This window comes from Pungitius pungitius, chromosome 18 (assembly GCF_949316345.1).
Source record: "Pungitius pungitius chromosome 18, fPunPun2.1, whole genome shotgun sequence".
Classification (NCBI taxonomy): Eukaryota; Metazoa; Chordata; class Actinopteri; order Perciformes; family Gasterosteidae; genus Pungitius; species Pungitius pungitius.
This window is the reverse complement of record NC_084917.1, coordinates 881,083-906,008: the sequence shown is the minus strand read 5'-3', so window position 1 is coordinate 906,008 and position 24,926 is coordinate 881,083. Positions and strand designations below refer to the sequence as shown.

The window sequence follows — 24,926 nt, the reverse complement described above, 5'->3', positions numbered from 1 at the left end:
GATCAGAAAGAATACACGTGTACTTTAAGTAGTAGTACTTTATATTTCTACAGTTTGTTGAACACCAACAATTAAAGTAAATAAGTAATGTGCTACTTTAGTTAAGTAGTAGTTAAGTAACTAGAGGTGAGGAAGAAGAAGAGTATATGTTCAAGTGTACTTTGCTGATGGTACTTCTGTACTTTCACTCATTTTAAAAAGACTGTTTCTTGTGAAACAAGTAGTTCAATTGACTTGTCATTGAGGTAGAACTATAGGATACTATTGATTCATTTTATTAATTTATTATTATTATTATTGAAGTTAATTTGAACCAATGTAGGAATATTTAAACTGTTTAATCAGTTTTACTTCTCTCCTTTTTTAATTTTGTTTTTATTATTACTTACATTGAATATTTGATGAATACTTAACCATGTTTAATCTCACAATATAAATATAAATATAATTCAACTATTTATTTATTTAATCCTACGACTAATTCAAAAGTGTCATAGTCCCTTAATTCATTGTTAAACATTTTAATTTACATTTAAAGAGGTGTCACTCTTAAATCAAGTGCTATTTAATGTTAAGTATTTAAATGCACATTCAAGTGATTTTCTGCTGACGTCGACGGCCTTCGTGACGTAGATCAGCATCGGAGTGACGTAGAACTGCACCTGAGTGACTAAAGTTCCGGAGCGCGCGCCTCACCTTCACGGTCCCGCAGCAGAGAGGCAAGCTCCCGCACGCGGAAGACAGTGCTGCTCGTTTACGACACCGGGAGGCAGCGGCGGGGGGGCGGGGTGACGCAGAGAAAGGTAACGAACTCCTTAAAGTTTGAGCCGAGGCGCTAACGGACCTAACGTTGCGTGTTTGAGTCCTGCGCGTGACTTCTGTCCGACAGAACAACACCTGTCTGTGTGTGTGTGTGTGTGTGTGTGTGTGTGTGTGAGAGAGAGAGAGCGAGAGCGAGCGCGCGCACGCGCGTGTGTGTGTGTGTGTGTGTGTGTGTGTGTGTGTGTGTGTGTGTGTGTGTGTGTGAGAGAGAGAGAGAGAGAAACTAGCGTTGCTATAGTTGTGGGGACATACCACTGTTATTGGGGACAAAATGCAGGTAAATAGTTGAATTTCACAGTGAGCGTGAAGTTAACAGAGTAGAGTTCATACTCTGTAGAGTATTTAAAGTTGTTCTGTTTGTTGGTCTGAAGAAAAGCCAACGAGGTGAAGCCCTCCTCTCCAGTCTGAGCAATTCCTCTGTGCCATTTATTTTGAATACAAGTGGTATTATAGACTCATATTTCTTTTTAAACGTATTTAATGAGCAACATTTGAGGGAGCTTAAAAATACGATGTCCAACAACTGCTTCTCCTAAATTGTTGTGCATATGACAAAATACGACTTGAAATGAGTTTAATCAGACACCAGAGCTGTGCTCCCAACGCCACTAGAACCCCAAATGTAGATTAATTTACCACGACCAATAGTCCATAAAAAAGATTTGGCTAAAAGCTACAAGCCCAGGTGTTTCAGGAAAAGTGATTTCTTTTCATCAACCCGGTTCTGCTGATGTGGCACAAAGCTGCATTCTGTGTAGTGACCAGCAGGGGGCGACTCCTCTGCTCCCATAGACGTCTATGAAACCTTGACTACTTGCCTCCTGGTTTATTCCCTCATTAAACATTGTGAACATGCGTTTGATAAGTGTCTCTAAAACATTCCCGCTCAACAGGATCCGGCGGACGCGTTCGTAGCGAAGGAGCCGAACAGGTGACCCCAAAGCAGCGGGAGTGCGGAGTGGAGGTCGGGTGGCTGGTTGTGAGGAGCTGAGGCTGAACCGCCGCCATGCTCCGCTTGATGACTGCAGTGGCGAGGCTTCGGCCTTTAGCGGCCTGGCGGGCGACCCGGAGCCGGCCGCGGCCCGGGGCGGCCGCCACCAGGGCGTTGAGGACGTCCGCCGAGCCCTTCCCCAACGGCGCCGGCTCCAACTACGTGGACGAGATGTACTGCGCCTGGCTGGAGAACCCCGGGAACGTGCACGAGGTGCCCCTTTTTGTCACACCCGCCATCTCACACCTGCTTCATTCAGGGCTCGAAAAACCAGATGTTTCGCTGGTGCACATATGGAAACAGTGGCTCCCCCTCATGATCACAGATGTCTCTAAGCCTCAGTAGGCCAAAGGTACCGAGGGAGGCTGCTGGTAGTTGAATGTGTTTGAACAGCAGAGCAAACAGTGAGTGACAGATAGCAGAGACGGAAACAGGACTGTGTCTTGACCAGCAAGGGTTAAAGACCTCAAATAAAACCGTCATCATTTTTAATATCAACAACATGTCTCCATATTACGGAATATTCCGCTTGAATTCCTTTTTGTTGAGGGAGGTTAGAAGCAGCAATCTAACGGCGCCGTGAACTAAGTTTCTTCTCTCGTTCTCTCTCCTGCAGTCATGGGACGTGATCTTCCGTAACGCTGCCGCCGAGGCTCCGCCCGGGGCGGCCTGCCAGAGCCCCCCCTCCCTCGGCGGACCAGCGGTGGGTTCTGGGCCTTGTGTGGAGAAGCTGGTGGAGGATCACCTCGCGGTGCATTCGCTTATACGAGCGTACCAGGTAAACCACAAGCAGCTGATCCGCAACACGGGAAGTCATTTTTGCATGTTTTGTTTGTAGGATTCCACATTCCTGTCAATCGGCGTTAGGCCCCGCCCTAAAACATCCCCTCTTCATGGTCTGTTTGACTCTAAATGGACCTTCATTCACTAAATGAACATCATGCTGCATTGAAGAAGACTTGAAACTAGAGACTGAGACCATAAACTCATGTTTACAATGTTTACTGAGGGAATAAATCAAGAGAGAAGTAGAGTCATTTCCTCATAGACGTCTATGGGAGCAGAGAGAATAATGATATTGTTTGTTTTTTTAACATTTCAATGTTTGTTATCCAAATAATTATAACAAAAAACTGTCTGACAAATGTCAGAGTGAAATATTTGTAGTAGTGAAGTATTTAGTAGCATGAAATGGTAATAAAGTACATTCAGTAAACCTTTTAGATGGAAGTGTGACCTGTTTCCTGCTGACATGAGTCAATCATTAGCACATATTCCAGGAAGTGTTCTCGTTAGACTCCTTACCCCACTGAGCCGCCCCCCCCCCCCCCCCCCCTCTGCAAAAAGGTACGAGGACATCACGTGGCCAAGCTGGACCCGCTGGAGATCAGCTGCGTGGACTTCGACGACGCGCCCTGTGCCGTCGGCTTCCAGAACGTGGGTGAGCAAAACCGACGCCATGCTCCTCCCAACGTAACCGCTGGCCATGAATGAAGAGGACTAACACATGAGCACATGAGAGGGTTATTATTACTTAACAACCGGTCATGACCATTGATGAACCCATTAACATATGAAGAGACATGAGACTGTTTAATTGTTTTGCATTCATGACTCATTGATCTACCTTCATGTCTCTTATCAACAACAAGTTCTGCTTTCTGAGAAAACTAGATAAGAATTTCCATATGGTCCTACACACACACACACACACACACACACACACACACACACAGGACTTTACATTGTTCATTATCGAATTTGGAAACTGCGTGTTCAATCGGTTCCATTGCCGTGGTTACCAAACATTGACATGTCAGTCTAGTTGCAGTGGTGCAAAGAGCTCAGCTGCGTGTGTGTGTGTGTGTGTGTGTGTGTGTGTGTGCTCATGCCTGCAGCAACGTGTCATTGTGCCTCGTGAATAGTTCGACCTCTGAGTTCAGAGGCAGGCCGATTGTTACGAGCTGTGAGAGGACGTTTCCACGGTTAAAAGTGCCAGTGTTCTCTTTCCACTCTTTTGTTGTGTGGGGTCGGGTGGAGAACCTTCATCCTGGGTAGCTGGTTCCTCATGATCCCACTAACTGGTCTCGTCTCGGGGGGGGAAGTGGGATGAAAGTACATCGAGCCACAGGTCATGTGACCTTTGCTCAGCATCCAGCGAGGTCAAACAGCAAGAATCCTCTTCAGTAAAACTGAGAGGGGGAGGGGTCTAAAGGTCCCTTGGGTAACGCCTCCACTGTTCCTCAGCGTCTTATCTCCTCACATGCTTTAGATAAAGAAACACACGTAAACAGAGAGCACAGGTTCCACGTGGGGGAGGACCCGGGCTGAGCTGGTTTTTCCGGCCGGTCTGGAGCCTGAGGGGGGGGGGGGTCCAGATGAAGAGACCAAGCCTTTAGAGACTTTAGAGACTTTTGGCCTCATGAGGGACGAAAGGCTTAAATCAATCCACAAAGCTCATCTGACTTTTTATCACACGATTGATTAATATGATGGAAGTTTGTAAAGTATTTTTTTTAAAGGAAAATGTTCTCAAATGTGATGAATTTGAGAAAAAATGTGTCATTTTTGAAAATGAATGAATTGTGTTTTAGTTCCTGACTTTTGGTCAGAATGAATCGTCGCTCCGGTTGGACGGTGTAATACGGCCCTTTTAGGTCAAATAATGAATTCAAGAGCAGTGGTAGTGGAGTAATACCCCCCCCCCCCCTCCCCCCTTTGACAGGTCTGTACGGCCTGGCCGAGGCGGACCTGGACAAAGCCTTCCGTCTCCCCACCACCACCTTCATCGGGGGCAGCGAAGGCTCTTTGCCTCTGAGGGAGATCATACGGCGCCTGGAGGTAAAGAGAATCAAACGACCGTGTTATGATTCTAACTTCATGTGTGTGTGTTTATAAACAAAGCCCCCCTCCTCCAGGCGGCCTACTGTCAGCACGTGGGGGTGGAGTTCATGTTCATTAACGACGTGGAGCAGTGCCAGTGGATCCGGAGCAAGTTCGAGACACCGGGAGTCATGCGGTTCAGTCTGGAGGAGAAGAGGACCCTTCTGGCCAGGATGGTCCGGTCCACGAGGTCCGTCTGAGTCCGTCGGAGTGGGGGGGGTTCTGGGACGCGATGTGTGTGGCTTTAACCGCCTGGTTTCACAGGTTCGAGGAGTTCCTCCAGAGGAAGTGGTCCTCGGAGAAGCGGTTCGGTCTGGAGGGCTGCGAGGCGCTGATCCCGGCCCTGAAGACCCTCATCGACGTGTCAAGCCAGAGCGGCGTGGAGAGCGTTGTCATGGGGATGTCTCACAGGTAAGGCCTGACCACACCCCACCTCTATCCTCACATCCAACGGATCGGCGGATGGAAGCGTGTAACAGGTCCTCCAGTATTGGTCACATGGTGGTCACATGGTGCCTTTGGGTCACACAGCCTGATATGTGCTTCTCCGTTCCAGAGGGAGGCTGAACGTTCTGGCCAACGTCATCCGGAAGGAGCTCGACCAGATCTTCTGTCAGTTTGACTCTAAACTGGAAGCAGCTGATGAGGTTTGAACATAAACGGCTGAGAATCAAAACCACAACCTGCAGTTTGCACCTTTGTTTTGGGCATTGATTTAGAAGAAACACCATCTGACATGTCAGAAAGTCAGATTTAGAGCCATTGCTTGATGGACTTGTTACATTTTAATACAGCCAGCTAGCAAAGTCTTTTGAGCTAAGCTAAGCTAACCAGCTGGAGCACAGTCCCATTCGACCCTTCACAATAAAGCAAGTTACCACATTTTATTAAACTTTTCTTTTAAATTGCTCGATTTGACTCAAAAAAATCAGTTCTCCTGAAGAGCCGGATCTCCTCTTGTGGTGCTTCTCAGGGTTCCGGTGACGTGAAGTATCACCTGGGTATGTATCACAAGAGGATGAACCGGGTCAGCGACCGGGAGGTCACCATGTCCCTCATGGCCAACCCCTCCCACCTGGAGGCCGTGGACCCGGTGGTGCAGGGAAAGACCAAAGCGGAGCAGTTCTACTGTGGAGACGCCGAGGGCAAGAGGGTATAACGCGTTTTATACACATATATTTGTGGGGGGGGGGGGCGGCTTCGCTTGTGGCTAACGCGACTGATGACCTCACAGGTGATGTCCATCCTGATTCACGGCGACGCGGCGTTCGCGGGCCAGGGCCTCGTGTACGAGACCTTCCACCTGTCCGACCTGCCGTCCTACACCACCCACGGCACCGTCCACGTGGTGGTGAACAACCAGGTACGCCCCCGCCCTCCAGTGCTGAAACCAGAGCGGAGTCCTTCTGCCCGACTGTGTTTCATGTCGCGATTCGTCGTCCGCGCAGATCGGCTTCACCACGGATCCCCGGATGGCTCGCTCCTCCGCGTACCCCACGGACGTGGCGCGCGTCGTCAACGCTCCCATCTTCCACGTCAACGCCGACCACCCCGAGGCCGTGATGTACGTGTGCAAAGTGGCGGCCGAGTGGAGGAGCACCTTCCACAAAGACGTGGTCGTAGACCTGGTGAGAGTCTGTGGTCTTCTTCCCTCGTCCTTCGTAGCGTTATTAGGCCCAGCAGGTCCAGACAAGTAGAGGTGAGGACGGCCTGGAGGTAGGGGGGGGGCCCCCGGCGCCACCTCGGTCTTCATCTGACACAATGCAAGCTGTCTCCTGTAACTTGACACCCCTCCCCCCCCTTCGTGTTATAACGAACAGTTGAATACCCTGTAGACCTTTTCTCTGCGATATAGCAGCTTCACTACGGAGTGTATCTGAGAAGCAGCGATCACCTGTGAATGTCAGGTCTCTTGGCTCCGCCCCTTCAGGTGTCCTACCGACGCAACGGCCACAACGAGATTGACGAGCCCATGTTCACGCAGCCGCTGATGTACAAGCGCATCCGCCGGCAGAAAGGAGTCCTGCAGAAGTTCGCCGAAAAACTCATCGGGGAGGGCGTGGTCACGGCGCAGGCGTACGAGGTGAAGGGGGGGGGGTCTCTGAGAGACACATCGTCCGATGCGGGGGAGGAGACCCGCGGACTAAAGTACCTTAGAGAGGTTTCAGTGTGATTGTGGCAGAAAGAGCATTAATTAAAAGGGCGCTATTTTCAAGCCTTGTTTTGACACTTGTTAGAACTCGTTGGTTTTTAACTCCATCAGCGGACGGAGGCATCTTGACCTTCTGAATGTCACATGACCTCATCGGCCTCTTTCAGGAGGAAGTGGCGACGTACGACAGAATCTGCGAGGAGGCCTACGCCCGCTCCAAAGACGAGAAGATCCTCCACATCAAGCACTGGCTGGACTCCCCCTGGCCCGGTGAGGAGTCCACCTCCTCTGCCCCCCCCCCCCCCCCTCCCTCGCCTCCTAGTGTCAACACCTCAGTGAGCCGTGACCCCTTTGTGTGTCCGCAGGTTTCTTCACACTGGAGGGGCAGTCTAAGAGCATGACCTGCCCCCCCACCGGTATCAGCGAGGAGGAGCTGGTCCACATCGGGAACATCGCCGCCTCGGTCCCCGCAGAGGACTTCACCATCCACGGAGGTGCCGACCCCCCCACCCCACTAAAGCCCTCCAAATGTCTCCTCCTTTTCTAAGCGGTGTTGCGCTCTTTGTGCGCCGCAGGTTTGAGTCGAGTCCTCAAGGGCCGAGCGAACATGGTGGACCAGCGAGTGTGCGACTGGGCCCTCGGGGAATACATGGCCTTCGGCTCTCTGCTCACCGAGGGGATCCACGTCCGCCTCAGCGGGCAGGACGTGGAGAGGGGGACGTTCAGGTAGCGGACACAGGAAACAGGAAGTGCATCGTGTCTCTCTCGGGTTTACTCCCTTCACCCACAGGAGGAGTAAATGGATCGATGGAGTTCTTAATGCTCTCTTTGTTTACACCATTTTGCTTAATTATTCCTTAGACAGGGCCGATTGAGTGGAAATTCCTGTTTAACCAGACGGTCCTTGAACACAACGTGTTTGACGAACAATTCCTTCAGAAAGATGCCAAAACAAAGCTTAAAATTGTGAATCTCATGGTCAAAACAGAAGTTTAGTAAAGCTATAGATCCAACTTGTTCAAACATGTTTGTTCTCTTCTGGTGTCGATGGTTTCGTTTCCACAGAGGAGCAGAATCTTTATATTGAAGTTAAAAACAAAGTAAAGAAAACTGCTCTGTGGTTCAGAGTTTTTTAAACTGCATCAGCGTTTTGTCAGTATTCACATTTATACATATGTAAATGTTTAAGTTATATTAGTAAAAATGTCTTATCTGTGATTCTGCTTCACAGCCACCGACATCACGTTCTTCATGACCAGAACGTGGATAAGAGGGTCTGCATCCCGATGAACTACGTCTCCCCGGATCAGGCTCCATACACCGTCTGCAACAGCTCTCTGTCGGAGTACGGCGTTCTGGGTGAGCTTTTAGTCTATTTTAACGCTTCATTTGGTCTGAGTCAATGCATGTGACATCCTTTTTCTATTTTGGAAGTTAACCTTCATCTCCTATAAAAGTGTTAAAGCTGCATTCTGGTAGTGACCAGCAGGGGGCGACTCCTCTGCTCCCATAGACGTCTATGAGGAAATGACTCTACTTCTGTGTAGTGACCAGCAGGGGGCGACTCCTCTGCTCCCATAGACGTCTATGAGGAAATGACTCTACTTCTGTGTAGTGACCAGCAGGGGGCGACTCCTCTGCTCCCATAGACGTCTATGAGGAAATGACTCTACTTCTCTGTAGTGACCAGCAGGGGGCGACTCCTCTGCTCCCATAGACGTCTATGAGGAAATGACTCTACTTCTGTGTAGTGACCAGCAGGGGGCGACTCCTCTGCTCCCATAGACGTCTATGAGGAAATGACTCTACTTCTGTGTAGTGACCAGCAGGGGGCGACTCCTCTGCTCCCATAGACGTCTATGAGGAAATGACTTTACTTCTGTGTAGTGGCCAGCAGGGGGCGACTCCTCTGCTCCCATAGACGTCTATGAGGAAATGACTCTACTTCTGTGTAGTGACCAGCAGGGGGCGACTCCTCTGCTCCCATAGACGTCTATGAGGAAATGACTCTACTTCTCTGTAGTGACCAGCAGGGGTGATGTGAGTCCATATAAGGTCACTTCCTGTTTATAAGTTGCTGTGGTCATCCTGGAGGGTTTGAAACATCCTCAAACTAAAACGTCCACTTACACAAAGTTTCATTTTGCAAACAAACAAAACTCAGTAACAATATGAAAGCTAAGTGTTGGAGCTATATTGTTGTTTTTGTTTATTTTGGGCTTGAGTTAATTTATAGCTTCATTTATTCATTTATTTTCTTGCTAAGGTTAATTTGGTTTATTTTGTATTTATGCTTTACTTGTATTGTCGTTTATTGGTCACATGGTGTTATGTTCATTTGCATAAAGTAGGTCAAGGTGGGAGGTGCTTCAGGCTAGGAGGGCATATGGTTTTTTACCAGCGTGAGAGAGGCAGCAGGAATGTCTGTGAGCTTACTTATGTGTGTGAATAAACCTCCTTAAACTCAATCTTGGTATGGACAGCACTTTGCTTTGGTACCTCTGAACCTGCGTAAAGCCTAACCATGACCTAGCCTCAAGTGGCCATTTGAGAAGTTTGTTATTATTTATTTGGTTTAAGTTTATGGACAAATGGCCACTACATTAAGTAAAAAACCCGCCCTGGATATATCGTTGGTTTACGTGGATACTGGACTTGTCGTTTGCTGGATTACCGTTTGGAAAGTGGATTACTCACCTGGATGCAGGAGACAAACAAAGGAAAGGGCCTAGGAGTGACGGAGGCGTGGGCTGGATACAGTGCAAACATCGAATAATACGACCCATCCGACAGTGTAAAGTTTCCTTGGACACCGTACTGGATAACGGTGACAATACTGGAGCGCTGGAGCTGCACTACGGAGTGGAGGACATTATCTGCTGCAATTTGAATTCGCAAAGGCCCAAAGCCTTCACAGGTGGTGCGCACGGGCGCGCAACAACAGCTACTGCGTGCATTCAACTCTGTGTACAAAGGCAACCACCGCAACAAACAAAGTTCCACGAGGTATGTGCTTTATTCAGTCTTGGCAAACAACTCTGTGTGTGTACATGACCGACATCAACAAAGAGTAAAATGTCTGACGTTGCATCTAAAGCCACGAGCGACACGGCGCTTCCTACAAGAAGACGCACAAGTTTTACTGCTAAAGGAATGATGTTTTTTATGCAAACGTGTCAGGAAAAGAGATCGATGCAATGCAGACGAGCCAAATCGTGCATGAATCAGATGGATAAGTTGATGCATTCTGCAGACAATATTGATGCAGTCAAGTCTCTTTTGGATCAAATGATAATATGTGTTGATGAGGCAAAACAACATCATTTGTCATTTGTGTCACTGGACATACCTCAGGATGAGAAGGAGAAACAAGAGAAATATTTTGAACAAAAGGAAAAGTGTTTTTCAAGCTTTATTGATGACGTCAAAGGTTGGTTATCAAACACAGGCCATTCATATGAACTTCCGACTAAACCACCTGATAATCCAACTGATATTGGGCCTGAGGACAGTGTATCCAATAAAGGTTCTGCAATGTGTTCAATGGCTGGTTCTAAGCTTTCAAAGACTTCATCCAGTGCATCTGCAAAAATATTAGCGCAAGCAGAAAGAGCAGCGTTACAGGAACGCATGGCTGCTCTGAAACAAAGGCATATTTTGGAGGATCAGGAGGAACAAATACGACTTGAACAAGAGAACTTGCGTAAGAAACAGGAACATTTAAGGAGAGAAAAGGAACAACTTGCTCTGGAGGCAGAATTAAAGGTGACAAATGCAAAATTGGAGGTTCTGGAAGTAAGCTCAAAGTGTGGCGGTAACGTGTCAAGATGTGCATCTCAAACATCAGATGGTATGAATTCTTACTTGAAAAGGTCAGAAACTCAAAGGACATATGAACTAAATCCGAATGCTGAACGCTATGTGCCCACCAATAAAAGCTTTGAACCTACCTCCAGTCGCTTGTTAAATTCTGTCCCTGTTGGTGTTCAACCCAAACATGTTGTAAAACAACTACCCATACCTAATGTCATTCCTGTGTTTCAAAGGCAAGGTACACAATCACTGGGTTTGCAAGATGTTTGTGATGATAATCAATCCATCAATTCTCTGGACATTTTGAACATCATGCAGCGTCAAAATGAAATAACTACGCTGTTGGTCCAACAAAACACAGCCTCTGCCCTGCCTATGAGAAATATACCTGTATTTGATGGTGATCCCCTGTATTTCAAATCTTTTCTCAGAGCCTTTGAAAATTGCATTGAGGATAAAACTCAAAATTTCAGTGATTGTCTGTACTTTCTAGAACAGTATACTAGGGGGCAACCAAGAGACATTGTAAGAAGTTGTCAACATATGCCCTCTGAACCAGGTTATCAAAGAGCAAAAGCGCTTTTGATTGAACATTTTGGCAGTGAACATAAGATCTCTTCTGCTTACATGGACAAAATCAACAACTGGCCCTCAATAAAATCTGAGGATGTTAATGCTTTGCAGTCATTTGCTTTGTTCCTTCGAGGTTGCTCCAATATAGTACATCATATAAAGTATATGAAGGAGTTGGACATGCCAGCTAACCTCAGGACGATCCTAATGAAACTCCCATACAAGCTGAGGGAAAAGTGGAGAAATGTGGCATGTGACATACTGGAACAAACTGGAAACAGAGCAGTGTTTGTTGATTTTGTGAATTTCATTGAAAAACAAGTCAAAATTGTTTCAGATCCTCTGTTTGGAAATATTAATGATGTTTCTCCAGCCAGCTATACAAAGCTATCCATGCAAGTTAACCAGAAAAGGAAAAGTGGTACATTTGCCACCAGCATTAATGCACCAAAGGATGGACATAGAGAAATGGAAAACTTGACAGCTCACAGTAACCAGCTCAAATGTATGTTCTGCTATCTTACCAATCACACTCTGGAAAAATGCTTTCAGTTTAGAAGAAAGACACAACAGGACAAGATTCAGTTTCTAAAGGAGAAGGGCGTTTGTTTTGGGTGCTTGAAACATGGACACACGAGCAAAGACTGTAGGAGTCGTTTGGATTGTGAAGTGTGTCACAGGAAACACCCATCTGTCCTGCATGTGGAGAAGGATATTACAAGGATAACCTCCAAAGAAACTGTAAGCACTGTACCCGGGAAGCAGCAGATGTGTGGTCATATTGGGGCTGGTGATGAGGATACTGCCGTCTTTTCCATTGTGGCTGTGCAGGTGAAAAGTCAGAAAAGTAATAAAGTTGTGCATACTTATGCTTTCCTGGATCCTGGGAGCTCTGGTACCTTCTGTACTACAAGTTTGGCTGAAAGGCTGGGAGTATCAGGAAAAAACTGTAATGTAGTGTTGAGGACAATGGGGCAGACTAAAACCATTAACACTACTATCGTTACCGGTCTGGAGGTGTCTGGATTCGATACCGATGATTTTATTGAGCTACCATCTGTTCTGACACAAACAAAAATGCCTGTATCTAAAGTCAATGTGCCATGTCAGGATGATGTTGCCAAATGGGCGTATTTGAGTAGCATTAGGCTACATGAAGTAGATGCAGATGTAGACTTGCTCATTGGAACCGACTCCTCTAAAGTTTTGGAGCCATGGGAACTGATAAACAGTCAATGCGGTGGACCGTATGCAGTGAGGACCAGAGTTGGCTGGGTCATAAACGGGCCTCTTCGTGCTGGAGACTCTGAAGGTACTGGTGTCAAATCAGGATGCATTGTTGTAACTGCTAATCACATATCTGTGGAACACTTGGAAAGTATGTTGATGCAACAGTATAATCATGACTTTATTGAAAGAACAAGTGATGAACAACTTGAGATGTCAAGAGAAGACATTAAATTCATGAAAATTGTGGAGAGTACGACAGTGCTTAACAATGAACATTATTACATTGACTTACCTTTCAGAGTTGACAATCCTGTTTTGGCATCCTTTCTGTGGTGAGCTCTCTTTACGACCCGCTGGGTTTTCTGTCTCCTTTTATAATACCTGCCAAGTTACTGTTACAGGAGCTGTGCAGAATGAACTTCAAGTGGGATGAGCCAGTTCCCCATGACGTCTCCGAACATTGGTCTGAGTGGCTCTCTGAACTTCAGCATATGAGTGGATTTAAGGTGGAACGGTGTATTAAACCCAAAACCTTTGGAACACAAGTGAAAGCAGAACTGCATCATTTTTCAGATGCCAGTCAAACAGGATATGGCACTGTTTCATACTTGAGATTGGAGAGCACTGACAATGTGCATGTTTCATTTATCACAGGCAAGGCTCGTGTCGCTCCTCTAAAGCAACTAACCATTCCACGCCTTGAGCTTGCTGCAGCTGTGCTTGCTGTTCGAGTGAACACAATGCTGTTGAAAGAGCTACAGTTGCCATTGCAAAGGTCATTCTTTTGGACTGATAGCACTACTGTTCTCAAGTACATCTTCAATGAGACAAAGCGCTTTCACACATATGTTGCCAATCGTGTCAGCACCATAAGAGAATCCACAGACAAAGATCAGTGGAGGTATGTAAACACCAAAGACAATCCTGCAGATGAAGCTTCTCGAGGACTAAGAGCTCAGGAGTTTGGGAAAGGAAAATGGCTAAAAGGACCGGACTTTTTGCTCTTGCCCCCCACCAGGTGGCCAAAGCTTGACTTGGACTCCCCTTCCATTCCATCTGATGATACGGAGGTGAAAAGGGAACTCAAGGTGAATGTTGTTACAATACACAGTGACAATCCCCTCAGTCAGCTCATTCACTATTTTTCATCCTGGAGAAAGCTTAAAACATCAGTGGCCTGGCTGATGGAGCTGAAAGAAAGACTTTTACTTTTGAGCCGAAAGAGGAAAGAATATGTGGTCAACCAGAATGAGAATGTGGAAAAGGAGATTAAAAAATTCAAAGCCGCACTTGGAAAATCCAGCTTGACACCAGAGCGCTTGGAGGAAGCCGAAAAGGCAATAATTCAGTTTGCGCAAAACCAAAGATTCAGTACTGAAATTTCCTCACTAAAACGTGACCCAAAGACTGTTTTTAAAGACAGTCCTCTGTACCGCCTCGACCCCTTCATCGAAGATGGCCTCCTCAGAGTTGGTGGACGTCTGTTTAAATCTGCACTGCCGTGGGAGGTAAAGCATCCTGTGATTCTGTCAAAGGATTTGCACGTTTCCCAGCTCATATTGCGTTACATCCATTGCCAACTTGGACATGCTGGACGCAATCACATGCTGCACAGATTGAGACAGAAATATTGGATCATAAATGCCAACTCTGCGGCCAGGAAGATTCTCTCACAATGTACAGTGTGCAGAAGGTACAGAGGAAAGCTTGGAGAACAGAAGATGTCCGACTTACCGGAGGAACGAGTTGTGCCTGATAACGCACCCTTTACAAATGCGGGAGTGGACTATTTTGGACCATTGGAGGTGAGGAGAGGTAGAACTGTGCTGAAGCGATATGGAGTGATATTTACTTGTATGAGTAGCCGCGCAGTACACCTTGAGGTGGCGCACTCCCTCGACACAGACTCCTGCATCAATGCTGTGCGAAGATTTATCTGCAGAAGAGGACCTGTGACAAGTATAAGGTCAGATAACGGCACAAATTTTGTTGGTGCGAAGAAGGAACTGAGGCAGGCATTGGCCGCTTTAAATCATTCTAAAATTGAAAGGACTTTTGTGCAGGAAGGAATGACGTGGAGTTTTAACACCCCAGCTGCATCTCACCAAGGTGGCGTTTGGGAACGTTTGATTCGCTCTGTGCGCAGTGTACTTATCTCTGTTGTTGGACAGCAACTGCTGGACGAGGAAGGCCTGCAAACGCTGTTTTGCGAGGTGGAAGCGATACTCAATGATCGGCCAATAACTAAGGCTTCAGAAGATCCCAATGATTTAGAAGCGCTTACTCCAAATCACATTCTCCTGTTAAAAGGCAAGCCTATTCTGCCATTAGGTCTGTTCGAGAAATCTGATCTGTACATTAAGAGGAGATGGAGGCAAGTGCAGTACGTTGCGGAGCTTTTCTGGAAAAGGTGGACAGCAGAGTATTTGCTTGTAATGCAAGAAAGGCAAAAGTGGATGAAGCAGAAGAGAAACTTTATTCTAGGAGATATTGTTGTAATCGCTGATGCCACAGCTCCAAGAGGCTCATGGATGATGGGCAGAGTTCTAAGCACCACAGCTAACTCCAGAGGACTGGTTCGCTCGGTGAAGGTCCAAACGAAGAACAGCATCCTGGACAGACCAATAACCAAGCTCTGTCTTCTCTTGGAGGCAAATAATTGACTATACAATTCATTCTTTCTCCTATCTCTGTCTTCCATCTATTTGTTTCTTTCAGGTGTGGAGAATCCAAAGATGTGAAGATTTCAGTTTAATGCTTAAGCTACAATTAGAAAATAGCTCCTTTTTTGATAAAGGTTAATTGTGGGTAAAGTACCGTCACAATTAGGGGCTGGGTTGTTGGAGCTATATTGTTGTTTTTGTTTATTTTGGGCTTGAGTTAATTTATAGCTTCATTTATTCATTTATTTTCTTGCTAAGGTTAATTTGGTTTATTTTGTATTTATGCTTTACTTGTATTGTCGTTTATTGGTCACATGGTGTTATGTTCATTTGCATAAAGTAGGTCAAGGTGGGAGGTGCTTCAGGCTAGGAGGGCATATGGTTTTTTACCAGCGTGAGAGAGGCAGCAGGAATGTCTGTGAGCTTACTTATGTGTGTGAATAAACCTCCTTCAACTCAATCTTGGTATGGACAGCACTTTGCTTTGGTACCTCTGAACCTGCGTAAAGCCTAACCATGACCTAGCCTCAAGTGGCCATTTGAGAAGTTTTGTTATTATTTGTTTGGTTTAAGTTTATGGACAAATGGCCACTACACTAAGTGACATTTAAAGTGTTAAAACTGACAATGTCTAAGGATGATTTTTGTAGTTTTGATCCCGACCGCTAAAGCTGGGTAGAATATATTCATTAAAGGGATGGACAATAAAGCTCTCCTCTCCGCTCGCCTGCAGGTTTTGAGCTGGGCTTCGCCATGGCCAGTCCCAACGCGCTGGTGCTGTGGGAGGCCCAGTTCGGCGACTTCCACAACACGGCCCAGTGCATCATCGACCAGTTCATCAGCTGCGGTCAGGCCAAGTGGGTCCGGCAGAACGGCATCGTGCTGCTGCTGCCTCACGGCCTGGAGGGCATGGTGGGCACGGAGCGACGCCATGACCACGCCATGACCACTCGGATAAATAATAACCATGATTCTGTCTGTCCGCCTCAGGGTCCGGAGCACTCGTCGGCCCGCCCCGAGAGGTTCCTGCAGATGTGCAATGACGATCCTGATGTTTTTCCCGTAAGTATCGATCCACGCAGTGAGTAGACGTCATGAAGTGATTCTACTTCTGCTTCCTCCTTATCCTCCACATCTTCATCCTCTTCCTCCTACTCCCTCTACCCTCCTCCGCTTCCTCCTGCTAGTCCAAGAAAAGTGTTCAATACAACATTCCTATTAAATACTTTGGGAGGGTTAAGAAATACTGGGTTGATTGACACCTAAACAACAGGAAGCTGGCTCTGCTCCTCAAAGCACCTCCTCTGTGCTCCTGCCAGACGCTGTCGGCCGACTTGGCCGTGCAGCAGCTCCACGACTGCAACTGGATTGTGGTGAACTGCTCGAGTCCCGCCAACTACTTCCACGTCCTGCGCAGGCAGATGCTGCTGCCCTTCAGGAAGCCCGTGAGTACTGCAGCTCCCCCGCGGACCCCCTCACGAGAGGGACGGGTCACGTGATCTCTCTCTCTCCTCTCCTCCTCAGCTGATCGTGTTCACGCCCAAGTCGCTGCTGCGCCACCCGGAGGCCAAGTCCAGCTTCGACGACATGCTTCCAGGTAGGGACGTTAGTGGTCACCCCCCCCCCCCCCCCCCACTCCTCTTGACCCCTCACCCTGTGTGTGTGTGTGTGTTCCAGACACACACTTCAAGCGTTTGATCCCGGACGGCGCCGCCGACCCGGCAAAGGTGAAGAGAGTCGTCTTCTGCTCCGGAAAGATCTACTACGAGCTGATCCGAGAGCGCGGGAACCGAGGGCTGCAGGAGGAGGTGGCCGTGGTCCGGGTCGAACAGGTGAGGAGGAGGAGGAGGAGGAGGAGGAGGAGAGGCTGCTGAGGGACTTCTACGCATCTATTGCTCCTCTGATCCTTTAACGTCTCCTCTCAGCTCTCCCCCTTCCCCTTCGATCTGGTGAAAGCGGAGACGAATCGCTACGCGAAGGCCGACCTGGTCTGGTGCCAGGAGGAGCACAAGAACCAGGGTTACTATGACTACGTCAAGCCCCGCCTCCGCACCACCGTCGGCCACGCGCGGCCCATCTGGTGAGTCCCGAGGGCCGATTTTGTACCACACACCTACGCGTGCGAATGATTTCATGATGTGGAAACATGTTCCAGGTACGCGGGTCGCGACCCGGCGGCGGCGCCGTCCACCGGGAACAAAGCGACTCACCTGGCGGAGCTGCAGCGGCTGATGGACGCGGCGTTCTCAGACAGAGTCTAGTGGGGTTTCGATTATCTCTATTTTTTTTACACATCAGACCTCGTTACCGTGACGACCTCGTGTTCGCAGCTACGGCCTCTGTTGTCGAGTTCAGTGCTTTTATTTTGAAATGAATTCATGTTTATGATAATAATATAACGCATCTGTCAAGGATGTAATCAATCAGCTGCTGAACAAAGGTTTGAACCATTTATTGATTTCCCAAGAATGTGTCTTCTCACTGACAACGTTTACACGCTCACTAATATTCCACTTTTATTCAGAATTTGACAATATTCTGGATGGGACGTGTCATATTGTGTCAGGCTAGCCTCATGCTAAGCTAACCAGCGGCTACTCGTTTTTAAATGGAAATGATTGACAGCTATATCGGGGGTTATTTAAGATGATTGTCGGGATATATAATAATGTTTTTGCGTGATTCCTCCAAAAATAAAACATTAAATGTCTAATTCAGAGAGAAAAAAAACAGTGCTAAAAGTAAACAATTCCTTGATCTCGTTTCCATGACGACGTCACGGCAGGAACGAAGAACGGAAGACGGATGTATTTATTTTGTTTTGGATAAATAAAGATTGCAGTTCAAGTTTAAGAATGTGTCAAGTCGTTTTTGTTTGCAACCGTGAACAGGAAGTGACCATATAGACCCGAGGAGGACGTAAACTTCCTCATAGACGTCTATGGGACCAGAGGAGTCGCCCCCTGCTGGTCACTACACAGAATGCAGCTTTTAAACCTTCAGGAATCAGAGGTAGCAGCCAACCTTTATCTTTCAGAGTGGCCGACTCCTTTCTCCTCCCAGACTAAGTACTGAGGAGTTTATTCCAAGGAGAACTTGGCCAGTTTGGAGAAATACTCAAATTATAAAAATAAACCTTTGAACGCTGGTAAAATGATCCAACAAAGTAATATTCCCCAAAAATTCTCTTTACTACCAACACAAATCAAACCACAACTCTTCATCTCTGTATGAAACATTCCTGTTGGCTTTGAAGGTATCATCACAGGTGGCTCCTGGAGGGCCCGAAGCTGGTCCTGATGAAGTGGAACAGGTCCACGTGGGAGCGGCCGGACGCCTGCTGAGCGGCGCAGAAGTCCTCCAGGAGTCTGAACAGCTTCTCTGAGGCGGAGGGGAAAACATCAGAAAAGAAGCAACGAGCTAGCAACGAGCTAACATTCAAACTGACACCTGAGTCGTCTCTCACCGACCGTCACGCCCTCCTCCACCAGCAGGTGGTGCGTCCTCCGCAGGCCCAGCTCCAGCTCCTCGTCCCCGAAGGTGAAGAAGGCCAAACCCCTGCGGGCCGCCGCCGCCGCCATCAGCTGGATGGTGGCTAGGGGAGGAGGCGGAGCTCAGGGCGAGTGCTTCTCCTCGGGGGGGGGGGGCGTGAATGGACGGGGGTCGCTGCTTACGTACCTTTGAGCTGAGGGTCTCCGTTGAAGGCGCCGCAGCCCCACTTCCCCGTGGCGACGTCCGGCTCGTCGACGTCTCGCCGCCTGAATCCGCAGAACGCCTTCAGGGCGACACGAGACTTTAAAGCCTCTTATGGACTGTTCCTCTTTCTTTTAAAAGCAAATATTACTTTTCTTTTGAAAACACGTTTGGCCGTGCAGAATAATACATTTATTTAAGTTTATTTATATTTATCCACCAGGAGAGCAGCTCCTAAACATCAGTTTGACTGCAGCAAGAAGCTGATATAATCGAGTTTGAGTCCTTTTATCGTGTCTTTGTATTGAAAAACAATAAATATTGTGTTTCTCATTTGTTGCACATGATTTTGTGTTTAAAAATAAAAGATCGAACTGGAGGAAAATCCTCAATTAAAGAAAGTCACCTTGTTGAGTTCCCGCCTCACGCTGATCATGTTGTATTGATCCCTCCTCTGTTTGAAGTGCTCCGCGTCGATGGCCACGATCCGCCTCTGCAGCCGAGCCCACGTGTCTCTATGGCAACGGGGAAGGACGGCGATGAGAGAGGAGCGCGGGGACGCATCGGGCCGCGCGGGGGGGGGGGGGGGCGTACCTGAACAGGGGGTCTTGGTGAGGGCCGGCCCACTCGAAGCTGTCCCCGAAACCCGAGTAGGAGCTGAACTGCTGAGAGCCTGAAAAACACTTCCTGTTTGAGACCCTCTGCTCCCATTGGTTCCCCAGAATGTCTTAAATGACACCTTTTTTCAAACCTATGATGAGATAATTAGTGTTTGCTGATACAACTCATATAGATGTATATTCTCCAAAAGTCTACAATATAAAGAAAATGTATGAAGCAGAAAGTTCTTCCATTAAGAGAATATTTCCACTGCAAAACTATTCGATCTGACATTTTATAGAAATAGAGGAAACATCTAAATGCAACATCTGTTTGGGACGATCGATCCACATTTGGACTTAAAACTCAAATGTTTAGTTTGACAATAAACCCGAACCCACAAAGTCCAGCTCGGTTCTACCTGTGACCATCAGACACTCGTTGTCCGCCAGCTTCTCCGTAAACAGGCGAGACACAATCAGCTCCGGGTTCATGAGGAACAGGATCTCTTCCTGCACCAGACCAGAACCCAGAACACCTCCACCGATCCAGCTGGAGGCAAAGTCCACCTGCACACACACACACACACACGCACGCACACACGCACACACACATACACACACACACACACGCACACACGCACACACACACACGCGGTGTAAGAACTCGCTCTGGACCCTGGCGGCCGGCTCTCTGTCGGTTCTTACCTGCAGCAAACCGGTGCCGTGGGTCTCGATGGTTCCGTGTGACGAGACGTAAAGTTTATTCATTTTGTCTTTACAGCTGCAAGAAGAAGCCAAAGTCATTAGACGGATGCCCCCCCCCCCCCTCCTGTGTTCCCCACACTACTATAATACTAATATGATTGGATTATTATTATGATTATTATTATTAGAACTATTAGTAATATCGTTATCATTATATTTATTATCATTAGCATTTTTTAGACACAATGTATCTCAACTGTTTTTTTAAACATTTTTTGACCTTAGATATTTCTTTCTTTCCAAAAATGTTTTTGACCTAATTGCAATTAGCGTTATCCTCATTATTATTTGTATGATTATTTGTATGATTATTTGTATTATTATTTGTATTATTATTTGTATTACTACCTCCCCCAGTTCACCAAATCCGAGTCTCTGACGCAGCGCCTTTCAAACGTCACCAGTCCTTCAGGTTTAGATTCTGCAAAGCCGCAGACGTTACAGATGTTTACAGATGTTTACGGATGTTTACAGATGTTTACAGATGTTTACGGATGTTGACAGATGTTTACGGATGTTTACGGATGTTGACAGATGTTTACGGATGTTTACAGATGTTTACGGATGTTTACAGATGTTTACAGGTGTTTACAGATGTTTACGGATGTTGACAGATGTTTACAGATGTTTACGGATGTTGACAGATGTTTACAGATGTTTACGGATGTTGACAGATGTTTACAGATGTTTACGGATGTTGACAGATGTTTACAGATGTTTACGGATGTTGACAGATGTTTACAGATGTTTACGGATGTTGACAGATGTTTACAGATGTTTACGGATGTTGACAGATGTTTACAGATGTTTACGGATGTTTACAGATGTTAAGGCAGGACGAGGAGCACGTTTTAATCTCCGTACTCACTCTCCTCCGTCACCACGTGGAAGTAATGCAGGACGGCCCTCAGCTTCTCCTTCTTCCGCTCGGACCACTGACCCAGCAGGCTGCAGGCAGAGGGAGCAGGAAGAGGTCAGCTGACCTGCGGGGGGGGGGGCTGAGGGGGCCCTGAGGGGGCTCTTACCTGTTGAAGTTGATGGAGGGGTAGCCGTGGTACTCGGCCGTGGAGCTGGTGGTGTTGCGGTGGGGGAAGGTGCAGAAGAAGGCGTTGGCGAGGAGGCAGGATATCTGCACCTGGGACAAGGTGACGGAGGCCGCTTCGCCCCTCCGGAGCAGCGGGACGCTCTGAAAGCATCACGGCTTTCATTACTACTACAGAGCCCTGGTGTTACGTTCATATGAAGGATTAAGGTCATCGTCATCGTCCTCAAACCTTCTTCACGTAGTCGGGGAGACGCAAAGCCAACGCCGCCATCTTTGGAAACAATTTGGGGAAATAATTCTCTGTCTCCGGGACGATCTGGAAAAAAACACGTCGGTTTGTTGTCGATAAAGACATTAGATCCTAAAGACTTGAACCAGTACGCATTCGACTGGAGATTGAAAGAGACGACCTCTGACCTTCACAAATCTGCGGAGGGCATCGAAGGACCACTGGTCTTTATACTTAGGGTTGTATTTCATGACGGCGGCCTGAGGAGAGGTGCATTAATGGAGATGGGTTTTAAAAAAGGGGAACATTTAGAATAATATCACCATGACTTTCATTGTTATTACAGTCATTATTTTTTAAATATGGGGTCGTGTTCTATTTGAGTCTCTGGAGGAGGCGTGAACCTCTGTAGAACCAGACAGGAACCAAGAAGAAGATCCTTCACCTCGACGTCCTCGGCGCTCGCCGCCGTCTTCCTGGCCAGAGCGCCGAGCTGCTTGGAGATCACCTCCCACCTCCTCACCGGGCCCGCTGCCTGCAGACAGCAAACAGAGGCGGCGTGACTCACAGGCTCCGCCCATCGCTGCCACGCGCACGGCCTCGGACGCACCTTGAATCCACTCGCTGACTTCACCATGGAGCTCGACGGGGAGCACGGCATCTTCACCGCGCTGCTGGTCCACACGTCGACCCCCTGCTGAGGCACAAGTCGACCTTCGCGGTTGAAAACTTCCACCTGAGGACAAAGCGTTTCACTCAGCGGGGATCAAGAAGATCACAACAGCTTCTACTCCTTCTCCTCCCATCTCTCAGCCCTCGGCTCCTCCGATTGATCAGGTGACCTTCTGGCTGCCGACCAAAGGGTCACCTTTGGGAACCACTGGACTAAAACTATGTGAGTGTATGTTAATAAAAGTAATCATTTCCCAGGAGACATTTTACTACTTTTACTCATAATAGCTGCAGTATATTCAGCTGATACTCGTCTTCATCTAAAGGCCTGTATTCCTCAGGCACTTCTTCCACATGGTGGTATTTATTCAGACGAAGAGGGGTAGAAGTATTCAAAGTATTCAAAGTACGTGGTACACTTAGTGGAAGCGTCGACGTGTCTCACGTTTACGAGGACGGCGTCCGTCCTGCTGAAGGTCAGATGGCCCCGCCTCTCCGTGCTATGGGGGAGGTGCTTCAGATCGGCCAGCCCACAGCCCGGCGGAGGGGCGCCCCCCCTCGCCCCCTCGCCAGTCTCCCCCCGTCTCCTCCCCACGGCCCCTGGGCTGGAGGGGGGGGAGCAGGGGGGGGCTTGGCCTTCGCCCTGCAGCAGGCCTCTGACCTGGGAGCTGTTGTTGCGGTGGTCGCGTCCCGCCATCTCTGGAGGGTCACTGGAGGGAAAAAGAGGAAGTCACTGGGAGCCTTTGTTTCTGGGGGGATGAAAACCCTCATACTGTGGTAGAGAGAATATATATATATATATATATATATATATATATATATATATATATATATATATATATATATATATATATATATTATTGCAATATACAGTATACATGGTAGGTGATATATTTGGTAGGTGATATATTTGCTGCAGTCCACAGGGGGCGCCAGAATCAACACTGAAGGAAACTTCTGTTTAGTAACTTAAAATAAATAAAGGATCCGTTTTAAAAGTCGTTTTTTTCCTGCAATTCCTTGTAACAAGTGAAAGCCCAGAGGCACGTGATGTACTATTTAAATACAGACGGGAGATTCTTTGTTGTCACCCCCCCCCCAGAGGATCTGTGTGTGATATGCATAGTATCTGATATCACACATCACAAAAGTACCACAATTTAAACGAGATCAAAGAGACTCACAGCTCAGCAGCAGAAGCGCGGACGGGGGTCACGTGACTGTCCGAAATATCGCCGCTCATCGACGTAAAGCGACGTCTCGAGCTCACGAGCCGACGGTCCACTTTCACTTTGAGGAGAAAACGAAAGTACACGGAAGTACTGCGTATTAGACTTTTATTATATACGAAATCCTGCTGTGGAGGCACATGAAGTAATTCTATATGAATATAATGAGCATGAACTCATTTCAGAAGGTGACACGTGTGTAACTATTTACACAAACAGTGCGTATTTCATTGAAAGAAATAAAGAAAATAAATATATTCATTAGTTTATGGCAGTGTGTGTGTGTCTGAAAGTACTACATTTATACTGCAAATAAATGTGTAAATAACACATTTAAATTTTGCAACAGAGAAGTATTTTTAATTGAAGCAATATTGAAAATGGTTGTGAATATTGAGGATGTGTTTTGACCACTGAACACTTTGATTTGTGGCCACCAGGTGGCAGCAGCGAGCGAGCGCCATTCAAGATCTCCATTTAAAACTGTTCATAATAATAAATGTGATTATAATACGATTGTATTATTGATATCGTTTTATTATCAACAATATATTTAAATAATGTATGATCTAATAATTATAATAATGAGTGAATAATAATAATAAAGAACTCATAATGATAAAAACAACAATAACTTATTTCCAAACTAAAAAATTCAGCTAAAATATAAAAAATAAAATACAAAACCAAAAGATCCAATACAAGAATGAAAATACAAAGTGTGTGAGGAGTAGATAAACATATTATTAGGAAACCTCCTCAACAACAGTCAGTGGTTCGCACACCAGAGAAGAAGAAAGTCCCCAAAATGAACAGATGTGCAGCAGATGTTTATTGAGTAATCGACTCTAAAACATTACGACACCTTGCGCGAAGATTTATTTATGCATATTCATTTAAAAGAAAGTGATTCCTATGTCCATAGTCACGTGTTCATATGTCCATAATCATCTATTCATATGACCATAGTCACATGTTCATGTATCCATAGTCACATGTTCATGTGTTCACATGTTATGCTGCACAGTAACATGTGGCTTTGTTTTAACTCAACATGAAACATTGAGCGTCTGTTTGGAAACAGCCGCTCGGGCAACAAAAGAAGGGCGGAGGACCTCCCTCATCCTGTGTGTGTGTGTGTGCGTGTGTGTGTGTGTGTGCGTGTGTGCGTGTGTGTGTGCGTGTGTGTGCGTGTGTGTGTGCGTGTTATTCTGGGTCAGCCATTTCCCTGGAATGTTCCTCCTCCTGCCAAAGAGAAGTCACTACAATGGTATGTGCACACACAACACACAGGCAGGCATGACTTAAAAAGGCCCGAGACGTGAGGCAGGACATGCGGCACTTTGTTGCATGACGATAAATAATAACAACAATAACAACAACAACAACAACAAGACCTGCGGTCAACAAGAGAGACACATCTTCACACGTGAGCCTTGTCTTCTTCTTCTTGAGAAAGCTTTTCTTGTCCCGTTCTCTTCCTGCATCAAAGAAGAGATTCTCTACTGACCCCCCTTAACCCCCCACCTCTTTATTTCCTCCCAGGGGTCAGCTAGTTGCTGCA

The 24,926-nt window shown here is 47.0% G+C and overlaps 2 protein-coding genes across 3 annotated transcripts; one reads left to right on the top strand and one right to left on the bottom strand.

Annotated features, from left to right (window-relative positions):
- The first annotated feature begins 610 nt into the window (after nucleotides 1-610).
- On the top strand, nucleotides 611-17,961 carry ogdhb (oxoglutarate dehydrogenase b). Of its 2 annotated transcripts, none has more exons than XM_037484272.2 (23): nucleotides 611-803; nucleotides 1,716-2,026; nucleotides 2,430-2,591; nucleotides 3,161-3,254; nucleotides 4,539-4,654; nucleotides 4,732-4,886; nucleotides 4,961-5,107; nucleotides 5,253-5,343; nucleotides 5,670-5,849; nucleotides 5,931-6,059; nucleotides 6,145-6,324; nucleotides 6,627-6,779; nucleotides 7,016-7,118; nucleotides 7,214-7,342; nucleotides 7,424-7,574; nucleotides 8,080-8,207; nucleotides 15,861-16,039; nucleotides 16,118-16,189; nucleotides 16,447-16,572; nucleotides 16,652-16,724; nucleotides 16,805-16,959; nucleotides 17,053-17,207; nucleotides 17,283-17,961. In XM_037484272.2, the coding sequence occupies exons 2-23, from the start codon at nucleotides 1,829-1,831 to the stop codon at nucleotides 17,386-17,388; spliced, it is 2,982 nt and encodes a 993-aa protein (XP_037340169.2). In that variant the 5' UTR covers nucleotides 611-803; nucleotides 1,716-1,828; the 3' UTR covers nucleotides 17,389-17,961. The 2 variants fall into 2 exon arrangements, with proteins under 2 accessions (XP_037340169.2, XP_062414921.1); XM_062558937.1 differs by lacking the exon at nucleotides 611-803 and adding an exon at nucleotides 1,083-1,099.
- On the bottom strand, nucleotides 17,929-23,424 carry pargl (poly (ADP-ribose) glycohydrolase, like). The gene is made up of 16 exons (XM_037484302.2): nucleotides 23,318-23,424; nucleotides 22,579-22,843; nucleotides 22,072-22,197; nucleotides 21,907-21,996; nucleotides 21,650-21,721; nucleotides 21,462-21,548; nucleotides 21,213-21,373; nucleotides 21,056-21,135; nucleotides 20,536-20,608; nucleotides 20,128-20,203; nucleotides 19,842-19,989; nucleotides 19,415-19,493; nucleotides 19,227-19,335; nucleotides 18,806-18,902; nucleotides 18,594-18,722; nucleotides 17,929-18,508 (listed from the first exon to the last, which is right to left on the bottom strand). Exons 1-16 carry the CDS (start codon nucleotides 23,374-23,376, stop codon nucleotides 18,390-18,392), a joined length of 1,770 nt encoding a protein of 589 aa, XP_037340199.2. The 5' UTR covers nucleotides 23,377-23,424; the 3' UTR covers nucleotides 17,929-18,389.
- Nucleotides 23,425-24,926: the final 1,502 nt, after the last annotated feature.

Coding starts and splice junctions, on each gene's coding strand:
- pargl (XM_037484302.2), bottom strand. CDS start 23,376: ATGAGCGGCGATATTTCGGACAGTCACGTGACCCCCGTCCGCGCTTCT. Junction 21,997..22,071: donor AGTCAGCGAGTGGATTCAAG/GTGCGTCCGAGG, acceptor TGCTGTCTGCAG/GCAGCGGGCCCGGTGAGGAG. Junction 21,722..21,906: donor CGAGCGCCGAGGACGTCGAG/GTGAAGGATCTT, acceptor ACCTCTCCTCAG/GCCGCCGTCATGAAATACAA.
- ogdhb (XM_037484272.2), top strand. CDS start 1,829: ATGCTCCGCTTGATGACTGCAGTGGCGAGGCTTCGGCCTTTAGCGGCC. Junction 7,575..8,079: donor GTGGAGAGGGGGACGTTCAG/GTAGCGGACACA, acceptor TCTGCTTCACAG/CCACCGACATCACGTTCTTC. Junction 16,725..16,804: donor CTTCGACGACATGCTTCCAG/GTAGGGACGTTA, acceptor TGTGTGTTCCAG/ACACACACTTCAAGCGTTTG.